Source organism: Cervus canadensis, chromosome 7, assembly GCF_019320065.1.
Source record: "Cervus canadensis isolate Bull #8, Minnesota chromosome 7, ASM1932006v1, whole genome shotgun sequence".
NCBI lineage: Eukaryota > Metazoa > Chordata > Mammalia > Artiodactyla > Cervidae > Cervus > Cervus canadensis.
In genome coordinates this window covers 6,073,817-6,090,859 of record NC_057392.1, presented here as the reverse complement: position 1 = coordinate 6,090,859, position 17,043 = coordinate 6,073,817, and the positions used below count along the sequence as shown (strand labels likewise).

Genomic DNA, 17,043 nt, shown 5'->3' with positions numbered 1-17,043 from the left:
AAACAGGGGTCCCCAGCCTCCAAGGATCTAATGCCTGATGATCCAAGGTGGAGTTGATGCAATAACAATAAAGGGCACAATAAATGAAATGTGCTTGAATCATCCTGAAACCATCCCCCTCTTCTGTCCCATGGAAAAATTGTCTTCCACAAAACTGGTTCCTGGTGCCAGAATGCTTGGGGATCGCTGTTTTAAAACATTCTGTGCCTCTGAAAGTAAATGTTTTAAATTCAAGAATTCCAGAATCCGAAATAGGTGCAGCTGGGGAGTGCCAAGGTCCTGGCAGCCAATAACATCCTCTTGACATTCTGTGTTCACGACTCTGCACTCTCCACTTGGAAGGAAAAACTCGGGTTTAAGGGACACAACCACTGGATCCTTGGCTCCGTGGCCGGATGGCACCATGAAGAAGTGTTGCCTGCCCAATCTCCACAGGGCAGATAATGGTGCTTCTTTATCTTTTAGGAGGAGAAGTCACCAAGCCACGCTTTGCTCAATTCTTCCATGGCAGCCTGGCCAGTCTCACCATCCGCCCTGGCAAAATGGACAGTCAGAAGGTGATTTCCTGCCTGCAGGCCTGCAAGGAGGGGCTGGATATTAATTCCCTGGAAAGCCTGGGCCAAGGAATAAAGGTAAGAAAGGAGCCAGTCTCGCCCCCAGCCAGATGGTGCTTTGTGAGGGGAGGCACCCAGCACCAGTGCACTCCTGGAAGCCGAGTTGCTCCTTGCCATGTGACACAGAGACAGTGCCACGGTGACGGTGTGGCCACAGCGGGGAGAATCGTGACCATGACTACACAACAGACTTTGTGCCATCTCCTGAAATTCCCTGATGAAGCCTGAGGGTAATCAGTTTGATGCACAAAAGCAGGCATACGTTCAATGTCTACCTGAAGGGAATTGTTATATTTCACTGTTTTCGTTGGTGGTGGGCTGCTTTGTTGTTTATTTGCCCAAAGGAACTGAGGGATCATGCAAGCATACCTTTCAGAAATACAAAAAAAAAAAAATAGAATTAAAAGTTTGCACCATGGAAAATATGAATTAGCACAGAAGGTCATCCTGGTGTGGGGTGGGAGTAGAAAGCAGATGCTGAGGTCATTGGGTCCTCCATTATTAAGTTGAGGCCCAGACTGGGCTCCAGGCAATGTCTCCCATCAGAGAGAATACTAGCAGATTTACAATTTTTGTCATCCATGCACGCTATAACTAAAGTGATCCCAGGGAATCCCAGCTACATTTTGAGAAAAGCTCCTCCCAAGGGGGCAGGATATGAGTGGCTGTCCTCATCAAGCCTCTCAGCCCCGATGGGCAGGAACAGCTCTGGCCTCACCTGGATCAGGAAGCACATGCCAGCCTCAGGCCTCAGAGTCCTGAGCAAAGAGGGGGGTAAACATCATCACGGCCTGTGCTGCATCATAGCGGATCCCAGTGGGAGCACGCAGTCCCTTGGCCTCCTCTCTGAGAGTCAGGGTGGCCCTCCCTCTGCTTCTGGGAACACAGGAGAGCCCTGAGAAGTTTTCTGAAGGAGGCGGTGACCAGGGCAGAGGTTTCCCACTGCTTCCCATCTGTCCCCACTCAGCACTGTCCATGGAGCTGCCCTGCCTTCCTGTCCCCAGCCAGAACCCAAGGAGTCACCCCTCCAACAGAGGAGCCTCTTGTTTATGTTCTTAGTGGCCAACAGCTTGTGGGGCTGTGATTCAGGCTGGCCTTGAAGGAACCAGTGGTCTAGGTACATCATGTTTCTCTTTCTGTAGCAGTCACTTCAGCAAACATTCCACAGACAACCACAGAATGCAGTTCTGGGTAGAGGAGAGGGACACAGAAGTGAATGGTCCAAGTATACTGTCTTTGGGAAACTCAGTGGTCCAAGTAGATATCTGTAATTTATAAGCACCAACATTTACTGAGGGTTTCTCAGGTGCCAGGCACTGTTCTAAAAGCTCCCTTAAGCCCTGAATTTAACTCCCTTGATTTAACTCCCTTAACCCCAGGTAACCCCTAAGATAAAAAGAATTATACCATGAATATTCCCATTTTACACATGAGGAATGGAGGCCTGGAAGAGAAAGTTTCCAAGGATCTCGGAGTGAGTAAAGAGCAGAGCCAGAATGTGAACCCAGACAGCTGTGCTCCAGAGCTTCAGAACCTGGGGCATGGGCAGTGAGGGAAGGCTTCTTGGAAGAATTAGATTCCTCAGGCAAATTCGGTCTGAGCACATTGTTAAGGATGAGTAAGAACCACCCAGGAAAAAGGCAGGGGGTGGTGGGGCCGAGGGCAGGGAGGTCACTCTAGGTGGAAGGTCAGTGTTACAAGTACCAAGATTGCAGGAGGAAAGCTAGAAAGAGACCTGAGAGGTAGGCAGAGGCCACATCATGGGGCCTTGCTAATGTCTGATATTTCTTTTTTTTTTTTTTTGGCAACAAGCAGTCATTGAAGGGCTCTATCCATGCAAGGGAACATGATCTGGACAGATGTAGGGTTCAGAATGCTCACCCTGGAACCTGGGTCAGCGGGAGATGATGGGAGGAGTACATGGACAATGTAAAGAATGGCTTTCCAGAACACTGTTTAACATGCATGAAAACACACACTCAGGTGCTCTGGATACACAGCTAATCACCTGTCATCGAAGGAAACTCAGAAGACCACATGTATACAAAGGCCAGCTTTCCACTGGTCAATTTCACAGCAGCTGGCCCAGGCAAGGCCCTCACGCACATTTCACACGGGTGTTCTCACAGGCAGAGCTGGGGTTTGATCCCTGATCTCCTGTGTGCGTTGTTCTCTCAGTGTTTTTCAAGCCAGTGATGCAGAAATCTGTCCTGCGGTAGATCCTGAATCTGTCCCCTCTCTGACTCTGTATTCGCTCCCTGCCTCTGGGTGGATCTTTTCTGCTCTGGACCATCCCCTGGGGCCACAGTGTCAGGACTGCAAGCACTCCAGACAAATCAACAAAAGGTGCTGACTTAAAAACCACACATTCGCAGAATATGAATTAAGAACCGTGGCAGTTCCTACCTAGGAAAGAGGAAGTGCTAAATTCAGGGGCACCCATAGCTGTGGCGGGTAGAGGAGGCTAATCCGACATTTTTTAGTATACCACCTGCTCAGAACCAGCCGCTGCAAATGATCCTATTCCATCCTTGGGACTCAGCAGGCAAGAACTAGATTGCATATGAAAAGTTAATGATAACACACATGACTTACGGTGCACCCACTGGGGGCTATTTTAGGTTCATTATCCCTACTTCTCACAACAAATTAAATATTATGACCCCATTTCAGATATAAGGAGATTGGGGCTCAGGGACTTGTCCAAAATAAGTCTAGGCTCTTTCCTCCACACAGCTCAGATTAGAAGACATTCTTGAAAATGATTAAAATTGCTTCCTACCTGTATTCCCTCTTATCCCTCATTTTGTTTTTGAATAATGACTAGTGTTTTCTCTGGGCTTCCCTGGTGGCTCAGGAATACAGAATCTGCCTGCAATGCAGGAGACTCGGGTTCAATCCCTGGGCTGGGAAGATCCCCTGGAGGAGGGCATGACAACCCACTCCAGTATTCTTGCCTGGAGAATCCCATGGACACAGGAGCCTGGCAGGCTATGGTCCATGGGATCGCAAAGAGTTTCAGACGTGACTGAAGCAACCGAGCACGCATGCAGTGTTTTCCCTGCTGGCTCCCAGACTCCTCCTTCTTTTCTGGCTAGTCCAAAGAAGCCAGAGCCTCCCACGAACTAAGGAAATATCTTGATTGCTCACATGGACCCAGGCGGGTTCCTCTTCTCACTTGTTTTCCTCTGGAAAATGTGCGTTTCTGGATATTTCACCTGCTTGTCTGGAGTGAGTAAATGGCCAAGGTGGTTGCTGTTACGTACTCATACAAAACACAGTGGAATCGCCACATTCCTGAGGAAAATCTGCTTCTGATTTTCATAGCCTCATCCCTGCCAATTTGTCATCTCTGGTGTAAAAGTGTGGGAAAGAACTTTGGGACAAAACACTTATAGATTCAAAGCACAGTATGGATATTTCTGAGCAGGGTGACCTTGGGCAAGGTACTTTAATCCTTTAAACCCCAATTCCCTCATGTGTAAAATGGACTTAATATCATCGTGCAGCAACGTAAGAATTGAATAATACATATATTTTATATATTTGTACATATATTTATATATCAGATATAGCAAAGATATCCATATAGATGAGGTATAGATACAAATCTCCCCTAGAAAACCTGTTAAATAGGCTCTGAACAAATCAGTTCCCTTCTCCTGATGGGTTGACCTTGCAGTGGGCATTGCTGCTGCCCCAGCTTCCTTTGAAAAGTCAGTCTGGGTGATATTTGCAACAGAATAGCCTCTATTGTGGTGAATCTTCCCCTGGCCCAGCACAGAAAAGCTGGCAGGTGCCCAAGGGAAGGGTAACATGCCCAGAGTGCCATGGCCAGTCTGTTCCCCAAGAACAGGCCAGGGCTTTGGGCAGGGACTTCACTGATGTCCCAGCCTGACCCTCCAGGACAGCTGATCGTTCTGCAAAGGCCATCTGTCTAATCACTCCTTGGTTCAAAAAAAGGAACCACTGGCTACAGACCAGCTTTCCAGGCTGAGTGAGCGCTGATTCCCAAGAAGCCATCGCCTGCCCCTGTGGTAATGCCAACACCATTCTGTGTCCTGTAGTACCAGAGCCGGACCTTTAGTCATGCCACAAAAGACAACACAAGCATACAAACAAAACCTACTCTAGTGGAGGATTTTATTGATCTTGTAGGAAAATGTGTTGATGGCTAGGCCAGTGCCCACCTTATGTCCTGTGGCAGTCTTTGGGACGCTCTGGAAGCCAGAATTGTGTATTCATTAGAATTGTGTATTCATCAGAGATCCGACACATTCCCTAACCCATCCTCTCTCAAGGAGCCTGCAGTGGGAATGCCTTCTGCTGATGCTGATGCCACGGGTTGCTGCCAGTCCATTCCTCTGGAAGCACTGCTTGATTTTCCTATGCAGCCCTCATGCAAGGCTCAGAAATCAGCCTTTTCTGCAGGGGACATCATCTTGTCTCATGCTTATTGTGTACTGGACCTGTGGTGATGCTAACAAAGTCAGCCGATCCTGCCCTGGAGGTGCTTGCAATCTGCTGGGGGAGGAGATAGACAGCAAAAGCACCAGAAGACTTCCATAGCAGGGATGGTAGAGATGAGGGCAGGGGAAAACATAGAAACTTAAGTGGTATGTTTAGAAGAATGATCTTGAATCTGCTCAGATCAGAAGTGGATGATTTGTAAAACACTGTGAACTACTGATGATTCACCAGTGTGTGGCATCTCCACAGCTGAGCACTCTAAGCTAGTGAGAAGAAGAGAGAAGCCAGCTAGGGGCCCACTGTAGCATCACCCAAAGGCTGTGCATATGCCCGTAGGCTCCCAAATCCAACACAGGGAACAGTGCTTGGGACCACATGTCACAGCTCAGAGAGACTCTGCTCAGGGCTTTGAGGATGGGAGAAAACTGGATCACAGGGAACGATGAACCGTGAAGGCAATGGTACCAGCATAGGCAAAGCCTCAGTGCAGAAATAGTTACAGTATTAAGAATTATAATAAAAACTATTATAGAATGAGTACCTTTTTTTAAGTGCTAGATACTTTATATACATTATCTTACTTAAGCTCCAGACAGGTAAATATTAATATCCCCATTATTTTCAATGAAGAAATGAAGTCCAGAAAGGGGAAGTGAATAGTCCCAAGCTGTATTCTGTAGCTCGTTCTGGACCTGGGGTACAAAGTCTACACAGCCCATGACCTTTCAAAAGTACCACATAGCCTTGGGGGACATGACTCATGCCTGGGAAGGAAGGGCTAAATTCTTCTAACGGATAAAACAATTGCAATGGCAAATGACTTGAAAACTCTATCACTTAGTGCTTAAAAGTTTATTTTTCTCCCACCCTAAGTCAGGGAAATGAGGTAGGCTTTCTGCCTAGAACACCAGAGTTGAGAAAGAAAACAGCTGGGGCGTCCAGCAGGGCTCTTCACTACCTCAGCCCAGAGTGGCTGCATCACTTCCTCTCGCATGCCATTGGGCAGACAGCCACATGGTCCACCTGCAGGTGGCCTGAGGCAGCTGAGGCATACAGCCTCCAGGAAGCCCAGGAAGGAAAGCAGAACACGGTTTGGGAAGCACTGATAATGATTTGCTCCAAGGCTTGACTGAAAAGACAAGTGACGAAAAAAAGTCCTTTTGGGGAGTAAAAAGAAAAATACTGAGTAAAATATGGGTTGGAAGACCATTCACTCATTCATCTAACAGGGGCTCCTGGGCACTCAGGATGAGGTTCTGAGATTCAGGGATAAGAGTCACAGCTCCCGTCCTCAGTGCATGGTCACTGCACTATAATTATACTATCATCATGTGAGCTTCCCAAGTAGCTCAGTAGTAAAGAATCCTCCTGACAATGCAGAAGTCGCAGGTTGAATCCTTGGGTCAGGAAGCTCCCCCTGAGAAGGAAATGGCAATGCACTCCAGTATTCTTGCCTGGGAAATCCCATGGACAGAGGAGCCTGCTGGGCTACAGTCCATGGGGTCCCAAAAGAGTCAGACATGACTTAGTGACTAAACAACAACAAACCATTTCATAGGCACTATAGGAACCCAGTGGGGACATAAGTGAGGGAAGCCAGGGAGGCTTTAAGGAGAACATAACAATGAAACACTAGCATGATACTTGAAAGAGACAGAGATTAAGCATCTGTTGGCTGGGGGCCACCATGTGCGTTGTGTGTGCTCAGTCATGTCCAACTTTGCAACCCCATGGTCTATAGCCCACCAGGCTCCCCTGACCATGGCATTTTGCAGACAAGAACACTGGAGTGGGTTGCCATGTGCAATGGTTCCACAGTGCTCATGAGACATCTACATCCTAGTGGGGTCCAGACACAGAATGAGAAACTCTTGTGAAGACATCCAGGTCATATCAGGGAAAAGCTAAAATAGATGTTTCCCTTAAATCCTTCAGAATATACTGAGTCTACTTCCTGGAAAGAGCACTGCAAAATAAAACTACACAAGATAGTATTTATCACCTGTCAGATTGGCAAAAATCCTAAAGTTTGACAGCATGCTCTTCTGTTGAGGTTTTGAGAAAAGAGCATTCTCATACACCGTGAGAGGGAGGGTATAGTGATATAATCCCTAGCAAAGAGAGATTTGGCAACATTGTTAAAATTTAAACTGCATATACCCTTTGACCTAGCAATTTCACTCACAGGAATTTATTCTACAGATATATTTACACACTTTAAAATTGTTATATATAAAAGATTATTCACTGTGGCATTATTAGTAGAAGATTGGAAACAACCCAAATGTTCATATTAGAAGACTGGTTAGATTATTTAATATTAAATAATATTATACAACTTTAAAAAAAGAAAAGAAAAGACCTCTAAGACACAAGCTAAGTGAAAAAACAAAGTACAGTATAGCATGTAACCAGCTATCTTTGGTGGAAGAAAGAAGAAAAATGGGAATCTATATTCATTGATTACACATTCATTAAATGCTTAAATATAACTGTCAGGATAGGCTATGTTATGCTGCAGTAACAAATGACTTTAAAATTTCAATGGAATATATAGAATTTTTTTTTATTGTGCACACTTCATGTCCGCTAAAGATTAGCTGCAACTCTTATCCATACCCGCCTCACTGTGAGACCCAGGCTGTTAGACCATTGGGGAAGTTTGCAAGTTTCATGGCAGAGGGAAAGGGACATGGCACCATGAATTAACTGGCTGTTAAATCTTCCACCCAAGTTGTGAACCAAATAACACACTGGCCCACTTTTTGTTAGCCAAGCAAGTCACATGATCACTATTGAGTGCAACAGGACAAAAATGTATATCCTGTAGAAGGGTACCATAAATTATATGATCAAACCTGTTGACAGGCTTGTATAAGCCTTTCCCTAGGAGGAGAAGTAACTAATTATGAATAATAATGCAATTTGTCACTAAGAAATTAATGGAACAGCAATCACCTGTGGGATGGGGTTGGGGAAATTAGTTTCACAGGAGATAAAAATAAGATGGACAGTTTCACTTAGCATACACACACGTGCATGTGCACATGCATGCGCGCGCACACACACACACACACACACACACACACCGTTGTTGTTGTCTAGTCGTTCAGTCATGTCTGACTCTTTGCGATCCCATGGACTGTAGTCTTCCAAGCTTCTCTGTCCATGGGATTTTCCAGGAAGAATACTGGAGTGGGTTGCCATTTCCTTCTCCACGGGATCTTCCTACCCCGGGATCAAATCCATGTCTCCTGCATTGACAGGCAAGTTCTTTATCACTGAACCACCAGGGAAGCCCCACATATATACACGCATATATCCATATATATATTTGAACCATGTGGATATGTTATCTATTCAAAAATATAAATAATTGTTGGCAAGTAGCTACATTAAAATATATCCATGTCTCTCTTTCCTATGACACGAGTACTGGATAAAAAATCTGAATCCACAGATAAGTCCCTGACATATTATAGATAGTAGTTCCTAATAGTTATTACTCAGAAGTGTGTCAAGGGTCAGTAACTCAGATTAGTACAAAGGCGGTTCTCCATGCTTCATTCAAAAATAAAGTAACTGCTGGAGGATGGAATAATACCATGGAAGAGATAGAAGTTTGGATTGAGTTTATCTGGTTAGAGAACCCAAGTGACTCAGTGGGGAGTATCAGAGCCCCCTGACCTTCACTGAATGTGTGATACCAGGGACCCCAAATGGGACAGATAGGCAGCTGACAGGTGTGTAAATATCAAGTGATTAGAAGTCCTGGGAAGCCAAAGTTTAGCACCAAGAAGGCAAGATCAAGAATCAGATCTAAGAGAGAGAGAAGGCCATTAACTTAAAAATGAACTTTACGACTGGAAGCTGAAACGATGGGACATGGGGTGAGGAAGTGGAGTGCAGGGTGAATGGACGAGCAGTTCAAGGTCAAAGTCAAGATAGCAAAAGGAGCTGAAGCCCCTGGTTTCCAGGCTGTCAGCTGAAGCGGTGGGCAGTCCAGGAGCTGAAAGTTTCTGAGAAGGACCTCATAGTAGCCTTGAGCATGAGCCCGCCAAAGGCTGGACCACAGGAGCATGATGACTAAAAAGGATTGATCCTGTGGCTCCAGGTGGTATTACCAGTTTATAATCCCAGGGTATCTTACAGTGGAGAGTTCCAAAGTCCACCAGGGGAGAGTCGAGATTGTTTGAGGGATTAAAACAGCCACTGTGCACACAGCTGCCACACTTCCACAAGCTCTGGAGATGCCTCAGTGGCCTTTGTATGGAGATGGAGGGTCTCTGTGGAACTGTGAACATGACTGACCATTCTCTCCTGTGATACCCCTGTCTTCCAGTATCATTTCAACCCCTCGCAGTCCGTCCTGGTGATGGAAGGTGATGACATCGGAAATATCAACCGTGCCCTCCAGAAGGTCTCCTACATCAACTCCAGGCAGTTCCCAACTGCGGGTGTGCGGCGCCTGAAAGTCTCTTCCAAAGTCCAGTGAGTGGACACTGGGCAGCCTGGGGCCCAGCCAAGGCATCAGGGATAGTCCCTGGGGAATATTCTCTTGCAAACTAGGGTTCACCTCTCTTCAGCTGCTGGCAGCTTCTCTACTGTCCCTTTGAGTCCACCCCAATGGATTTGTGTTCTCCTTTTGTTTGGTTTTGTTTTTAAGTGAAATATAATTGATATAAAATACTATGTTAGTTTTAGGTGTACTGCATAGTGATCTGACATTTGCATACATTATGAAATGATAACCATGATAAATCTGGTAATCATATGTCACTATACAAAGTTATTACAATGCTATTGAGCATATTCCTTATGCTGTATGTCACATCCCTGTGGATCTTTTATTTTATAACTGGAGGTGCGTACCTCTTAACCTCCTTCACGTATTTCACCCCAACCCCAACCCCCACCCTCCTGGCCACCATCTGTTTGTTCTCTGTATCTATGAATCTGGTTTTGTTTGTTTTTTTAGATTCCACATATAAGTGAAATCCTACAGTCTTTCTCTGTCTGACTTATGTCACTTAACATAACATCCTCTATTCATATTGTTGCAAACTGTAAGATTTTATTCTTTCTATGACTTAGTAATATTCCATTGTATATATATTATATATATATAATTTATTATTGCTATAGCATTAATATGTATATTAGATATATACTATATAAATATACTATATAAATTATGTCTGTATAATTATATTTTAAATATATATACTATATAGATATACACACAAATATGTATTTACCATAAATGTACAAATCCACATCTTCTTTATCTATCTATCCTTGGACAGTTAGACTGCTTCCATATCATAGTTAACGAATGTAAATAATGCTGCAGTGAACATTAGTGTGCATATATCTTATCAAGTTAGCACTGTTCAGGAAAATACTCAGAAATGAAATTGCTGGATTATATAGCAATTCTATGTTTAGTTTTTATGAGGACCCTCCATACTGTTTACCACAGTGGCAGCACCAATTTGCATTCCAACCAGTAGTGCATAGAGGCTTCCTTTACTCTACCTCCTCACTAACACTTATTATTTATTTTTGCTATTAGCCATTATGATAGGGGTGAGGTGATACCTAGTGGTTTTGATTCACATTTCCCTGATGATTAGTGATATTGAACATCTTTTCATGTGTCTGTCAGCCATCTGTAAATCTTTGAAAAAATATCTATTCATGTCCTCTGCCCATCTTTCAGTTGGGTTATCTGTTTTTTGCTATAGAGTTGTGTGAGTCCTTTGCATATTTTGGATGTTAACCCCTTACTATATAGTGTGTGTGCTCAGTTGTGTCTGACTCTTTGTGACACCATGGTCTACAACCCACCAGGCTCCTGTGTCCATGGAATTTTCCAGACAAGAATACTGAAGTGGGTTGCCATTTCCTTCCCCAGGGAATCTTCCCAACCCAGGGATCAAACCCATATCTCCTGCGTCCCCTGCATTGGGAGGCGGATTCTTTACCACCGTACCACCTGGGAAGTCCCCTTTACTGTATACGTCATTTGCAAATATCTTCTCCCATTCATTAGGCTGCCTTTTTATATTGTTGAGAGTTTCCTTCACTGTGCAAAAGTTTTTTAGTTGGATATTGTCCCATGTGTTTATTTTTGCTTTTGTTTCCGTTGCCTGAGGAGACAGATCCAAAATAATATTGCTGAGACCGAAGTCAAAGAAACATACTTCCTGTGTTTCTTCTAAGAGTTTTATGGTTTTGGGTCTTACTCATTCTGAGTTTATTTTTGTGTATGATGTGAGAAAGTAGTCCAGTTTGTTTCTTTTGCATGTACCTGTCCAGTTTTTCCAACATCATTTATTGAAGAAGCTGTCTTTTCCTCATTTTATATTTTTGCCTCCTCTGTCATTTATTAATTGACCATCTCTGCATGAGCTCAGTTCTGAGCTCTCTATTCCGTTGCGTTGGTCTACATGTCTTTCTTTGTGCCAGTACCTTACCTGTTCGGATCACTCTAGATTGGCAGCATAGTCTGAAGTCAGGGAATGACTTCAGTGACTTCAGCTTTGTTCCTCTTTGTCAAGATTGTTTTGGCTTTTTGAGATCTTTTAAGGTTTTGTACAAATTTTAGAATTTTTTGTTCCAGTTTAGTTAAAAAAAAAAATACCCTTGGCATTGTGATAGAGATTGCATTGAATCTGTAGATTGCTTTGGATGGTCACTTTAATAATATTAATTCTTCCAATCCATGAACATGCCATACATAACTTTCCATTTGTTTGTAACATCTTTAATTTCTTTCATCAGTGTTTTGCAGTTTCTGAGTACAGATATTCTACCTTCTTAATTAGATTTATCCCTAGGTATTTTATTCTTTCTGATGCAATTGTAAATGGTTTTCTTTTTCTTTTTCTGATCATTGTTACTGTATAGAAATGCAACAGATTTCTGCATATTAATTTTGTATCCTGCAACTTACTGAATTCATTTATTAGTTCTCATAGATTTTGGTAGCATCTTTAGGATTTTTCTATATATAGTATCATGCTTCACAAATGTTTATTAATTGAATTAAATTAACCAACCTAGCCTTGATAGAGTTCCTAAATACCGTAAGTATGCGAGAGAAACAGAAGGCATAGTTCTTGTCCCCAGGGATCAGAGTTAAATTAAGGAGATGAGATTATCACTGTGACATTTAGATGACACCTTTTCTGGTCTATCAAAATGTTTCTCAGCCAAACATCTGCGTGGGAGGGCAGCTAGGAAAGGGATCCCAGAAAAACTCCTGAGAAGCACAAAGGGAATCACCTGGCACCTGGAGCCATTAGGAGGACCCAGAAAGACAGCAAGAAGGGTGGGAAACATGGGTCTGCTGCCTACCAGGTTGCTGGGGCCTGGAACAGATGCCAAAACAGAGCTCACAGATGGCAAATACATCCAACAGTTCTAGTGATGGAGAAAATGCTCCACCTCCACACTAAAGGCCACCCCTGGAGGCTACAACAGGCAGGAGGTAGCTGACCTCCAGGTCAGTCCTACAGTGAAGAAGAGAGACCAGACTGCTGGTCTCCAGCTCTAGGACCAGGCTTCCATAAACTGGCAAGGAGAGGGGCTGCTGGTGCCACAAAGGCCAAAAAACAAGTGGGAGCAAGAGCCCACCACCACGCCCACACCTAGCCCACCCTGGAGAAGAAGATGGAGTGGCTCAGCCTATCCTGCCCCCAGGAACCTTGTCAAAGGATATAAGTTGATGACTGCCACCAGCTGGAATCCACTATCACTCCCAGAGCATCCATCTAGACCCTAGGGTTCCCCATGTAACCTGGGTCTTGGTCACAAGGAGCAGCAGAGTATGCCAGTGACACGCATGCCTGATGAGGTCTGAAGAGAGTGTTAGTCTGTCAGCATTTACTGAGCTCTAACCATGATGCAGGCTCTTGGGTGGCTTCCTATCTACACGGCACCTGCACTCAAGCCTTACTACTATAAGATAATTATTGTCCCATTTATAGATAAAGAGACGGAGGTTCGCAGCAGTCATGCTCCCTGCCCAGATTCTCCGAGCCCAGGAGTGGCAGAGTCGGGAGTGGACCCTTGCCTGTCTCACTTCCCAGGCTTTGCTCTTGTCACACCACCCTGGCTCCCAGACATTTTTGTGGCAGTATATCAGGACTAAGGAGTGTGGTTACAATAGCAGTCTGCCGGTACATCTGGAACAGGCATGCATGTGTGTGATATCCTCATAGAGACAGAACATATACACTGCTCCAGCAGACAGGGGAGACTAGCCCTGGGGTCTCACCTAGTAAGATGGCTGTAACTAACCAGCGAGACGACAACTTGTTTACTAAATCCTTATGCACAGAGCAAGCAGTTGTTGTCTAATTAATGTTGCTGTTGATTACTCTGTTAAAGGATAATTAAAGGTTTAATGGTTACTTGTTGCTGGGTATAGAAAATTCCCATTTCTCCTAGATTGCTAGTAGTTTTGACTATGTGTTCATGCTCAGTCATGTCTGACTCTTTGTGACCCTGTGCACTGTAGCCCACCAGACTCCACTAAACATGTTATTTCCCAGGTGAGAATACTGGAGTGGGTTGCCATTTCCTCCTCCAGGAGATCTTTCTGACCCAGGGATCAAACCCTGTCTCCTATGTCTCTTGCACTGCAGGGGGATTCTTTAGCACTTGAGCCAATAATGTAACTTTAAATTTGAATGTCTGCTGACATCATCAGAGGCTCTCAAGCAGTCAGGATGTCTCATTGAAGGCCAGAGGTGGTTGCAGGTATACTTGTCCATATTGGATGATAGATGATTTCAGCAATGACTGCTGTTTCCCCAGGTGCTTTGGAGAAGATGTGTGTATCAGCATCCCTGACATGGATGCCTATGTGATGGTGCTGCAGGCAGTCGAGCCCCAGATCACCCTCCACGGCACAGACCGCTTCTGGAGACCCGCTGCCCAGTTTGAAAGTACCAGAGGGGTGATCCTCTTCCCTGACATCAAGATTGTGAGCACCTTCGCCAAAGCTGAGGCTCCCAGTGACTTGAAGACCACAGGTACAGGTGCATACACTGAGTCAAGGGGTGGTAGACCTTAAATTCTCACATAAAGTATGTTTCTTATCAAATCACACTTCAGGACAACAGTATTGTTCACCATAGTGGGGTAATTTATAACAGAACAAAAAATCCTGGAGATAATGCAGATAAATAACACGGGGAGTGAATGCCTTAGCAAATTGTGGTACCCTCACATAAGAGGTGATGCCATGGCATCACTGGGTCAATGGACATGAGTTTGAGCAAACTCAGGGAGATGGTTGAAAGACAAACACGAATTGGTATGCTGCAGTCCATGGGGTCACAAAGAGTAAACACACCATAGTGACTGAACTACAACAACACATAAGAGGTATGATGCTGGAGGGGAGGCACTTATGCCAAACTGTAAGTTTAAAAAAAAAAAAAGCGAGAAGTGAATTACAGAGTATCTACACACATACTGATAACAACTATGTCAAGAAAAAAAAAAATACATAGAAAAATGCCCAGAAGGAAACACACCTAGGGATAACAGTGATATTCTCTGAGAAGCAGGAGAGCACATTTGTTTCTACTGTTCACTTTTCTACAGCTGCAAAATGGTCTATAGTAGGCATGTATCATTCTGGTGATCAGAAGAAAAGCTAAAGAAGCATGAAGAAACATGCTTCAGTAATATCACTCTCAACTCTCAGGGAACTTTGCAATTGTTCTTTCCAGTGGTTTCATTGTTGGGAGGGCCGTTCAGTAAAAGTAATTTGAATTACCTGCTAGGAAGAAACACTGCGTTGATCTGAAATCTATAGTGTATTCAGCTGGTAGGGGAAGAAGGATGGAAAGATAAAGAAAGAAGGCAGGAAACCTCTGGGGCCAGAGCTATGGGAAGAATATGTTTAAGAACCATCTTTGCCTCCTCCTCCAATATTTTCAACTCTCCATCTCTGCCTCCAAAAGCAGCTGCTAATGATGTGCTAGTGCCAGTGGGCCTGAGTCCCTGAAGGGCTGCTCCTATAATAATCCTAATTACCCACTGCCTTAATCCATGCTGGTCCCTAGGAATGGGATGCCTGGCAAGGCTGTCCTTCTAAGCTCACAAAAATAGATGGTGTTGGGCCAACTGGCTGGGCAGAACCATTTTCCAGTTATATTCCAAGATGCATTAGGTCATGTGATCTTCCCTCTGGTCCTCATTTGTGGCTGAAATCAGACAGAAAAAGAAGAGACTCTGATTGCAGGGGCTGCAGGCCATAGCTAAGAGTATCTGAATTCTCGAGGCCTGACATCAGCATACAGGTAATCTAGCGACAAGCAATTGTATGGGTCCACGTGTCACCTTCTGTTTATGAGAGTGCATGCAAAACATGTAGCCAAGTGCCTGAGAGCTATTATCAGTACTTTTAAAATTTTACTCTTATGGTTGTAAGAATAATCATTATTGTGGGTGCCTTAAACAAGCACACTAATGGCACTTCCACCAGTGACCCTTTCCACCATCCTTCTTCTACCCCCATGGATTCATTTACTGCGCTGTTTCAGTGCCAACGACACACACACCCCTCTCTCCCCCAACACCTCTGTGTTAGTTTACACATCTGCTCATGGTCTGTCCTTGGCCTGGAAGGTCCTTCTCTGTCCTATTCCCTGTTATTACTGAAAAAAACAGTCTACGTTCAATGTCTCCTCCAGAGGGCAGCCCCCAACCACTGGGTCAGCCCCCAGCCTGACCCCAGACTATACACCTCTAACCACTCTGTATGCCCCCCAACCACTAAGGCTCCCTCTCACACACATTGGCAGGCTCATGGTTGGTGATTATCTGTTTACTAATAACCAGACAAGGAGCTCCTCCAGGACTAACCATGGCTGATTTTCCAGTAAGTTCCTCAGCCCAGAACAGTCCCCTTAGGGCAGTGGGAATCAGGGAAACTGCCAATGGAATATTTAGCCCATTATGCAAGCATGAGAGAACAAGAGAAGATTGTGGCGTCAACACACCTCTGCCTAGGGGGAGCAATCAGTCAATCACGTGCGGTCCTAGAAGCAAGGATGACCCAACCTGACTCAGAAGGATATAGCTCCAGAGAAACCCCAGAAACCATATGCCATTTGAAAGAGAGATATATGTGCACCATTATTAATAATAGACCTTGTTAAGTATTTATTAATGTGCTTTTAGATTTTGCCAACAATACATAAAGCCATTGACACTGGCAAGCATTTTAAAATTAAGCATATGGAATTATTTATTAACAACATATATCCAGTGAGAATAAAAAATATTTTGGGTATTCCTTAAAAGTTAAACAAAATAAAATAATTATTTCAAAATAGCTCTCATCTTTTGTGAATCCTTTTAAAATTTCTGTTTTCATAAATGTTTTATCAGGCACAAAATACAACAGTCTGCTTAATGAATAAATATACTTATTTACATGATCTCAGGTCACAAATTTTTTTAATAAATGCCTGCAACATCAAAAACATTTGAAGAGCAATGGCCCAGAGGCTGAGACTGTCACAAAGTGTGAAATCAGAAAGTCATGGCTGGGGACTTCCCTGGTGGTCCAGTGGGGCTTCCCAAGGTGGTAAAGAACTAGCCAATGCAGGAGACATGAAAGATGTGGGTTCCCTGGGGTCAGGAAGATCCCCTGGAGGAGGGCATGGCAACCCACTCCAGTATTTTTGCCTGGAGAATCCCATGGATGGAGGAGCCTGGAGGACTATGGTCCATAGGGTCACAAATCAGAAATGACTGAAGCGACTTAGCACACACGGACTGGTGGTCCAGTGGTTAAGACTTTGCCTTCCAAATTCCAACATATGAAGGCTAACTAACACACTTCGGAATAACCAATAAATCATAGAAGAAATCAAAAAAGAAATCAAAATATGCACAGAAATGAATGAAAATGAAAACTCAACAACCCCAA

General features: G+C 44.2%; 1 protein-coding gene across 1 annotated transcript in view; it reads left to right on the top strand.

The window, feature by feature from the left end:
• Nucleotides 1–17,043, top strand: part of CLSTN2 (calsyntenin 2) — a 175,319-nt gene that overhangs the window by 137,147 nt on the left and 21,129 nt on the right. The window contains exons 8-10 of the mRNA XM_043474112.1: nt 466–632; nt 9,427–9,575; nt 13,911–14,128. Coding sequence (XP_043330047.1) covers nt 466–632; nt 9,427–9,575; nt 13,911–14,128 — 534 coding nt within the window. The remainder of the gene's footprint in view (nt 1–465; nt 633–9,426; nt 9,576–13,910; nt 14,129–17,043) is intronic.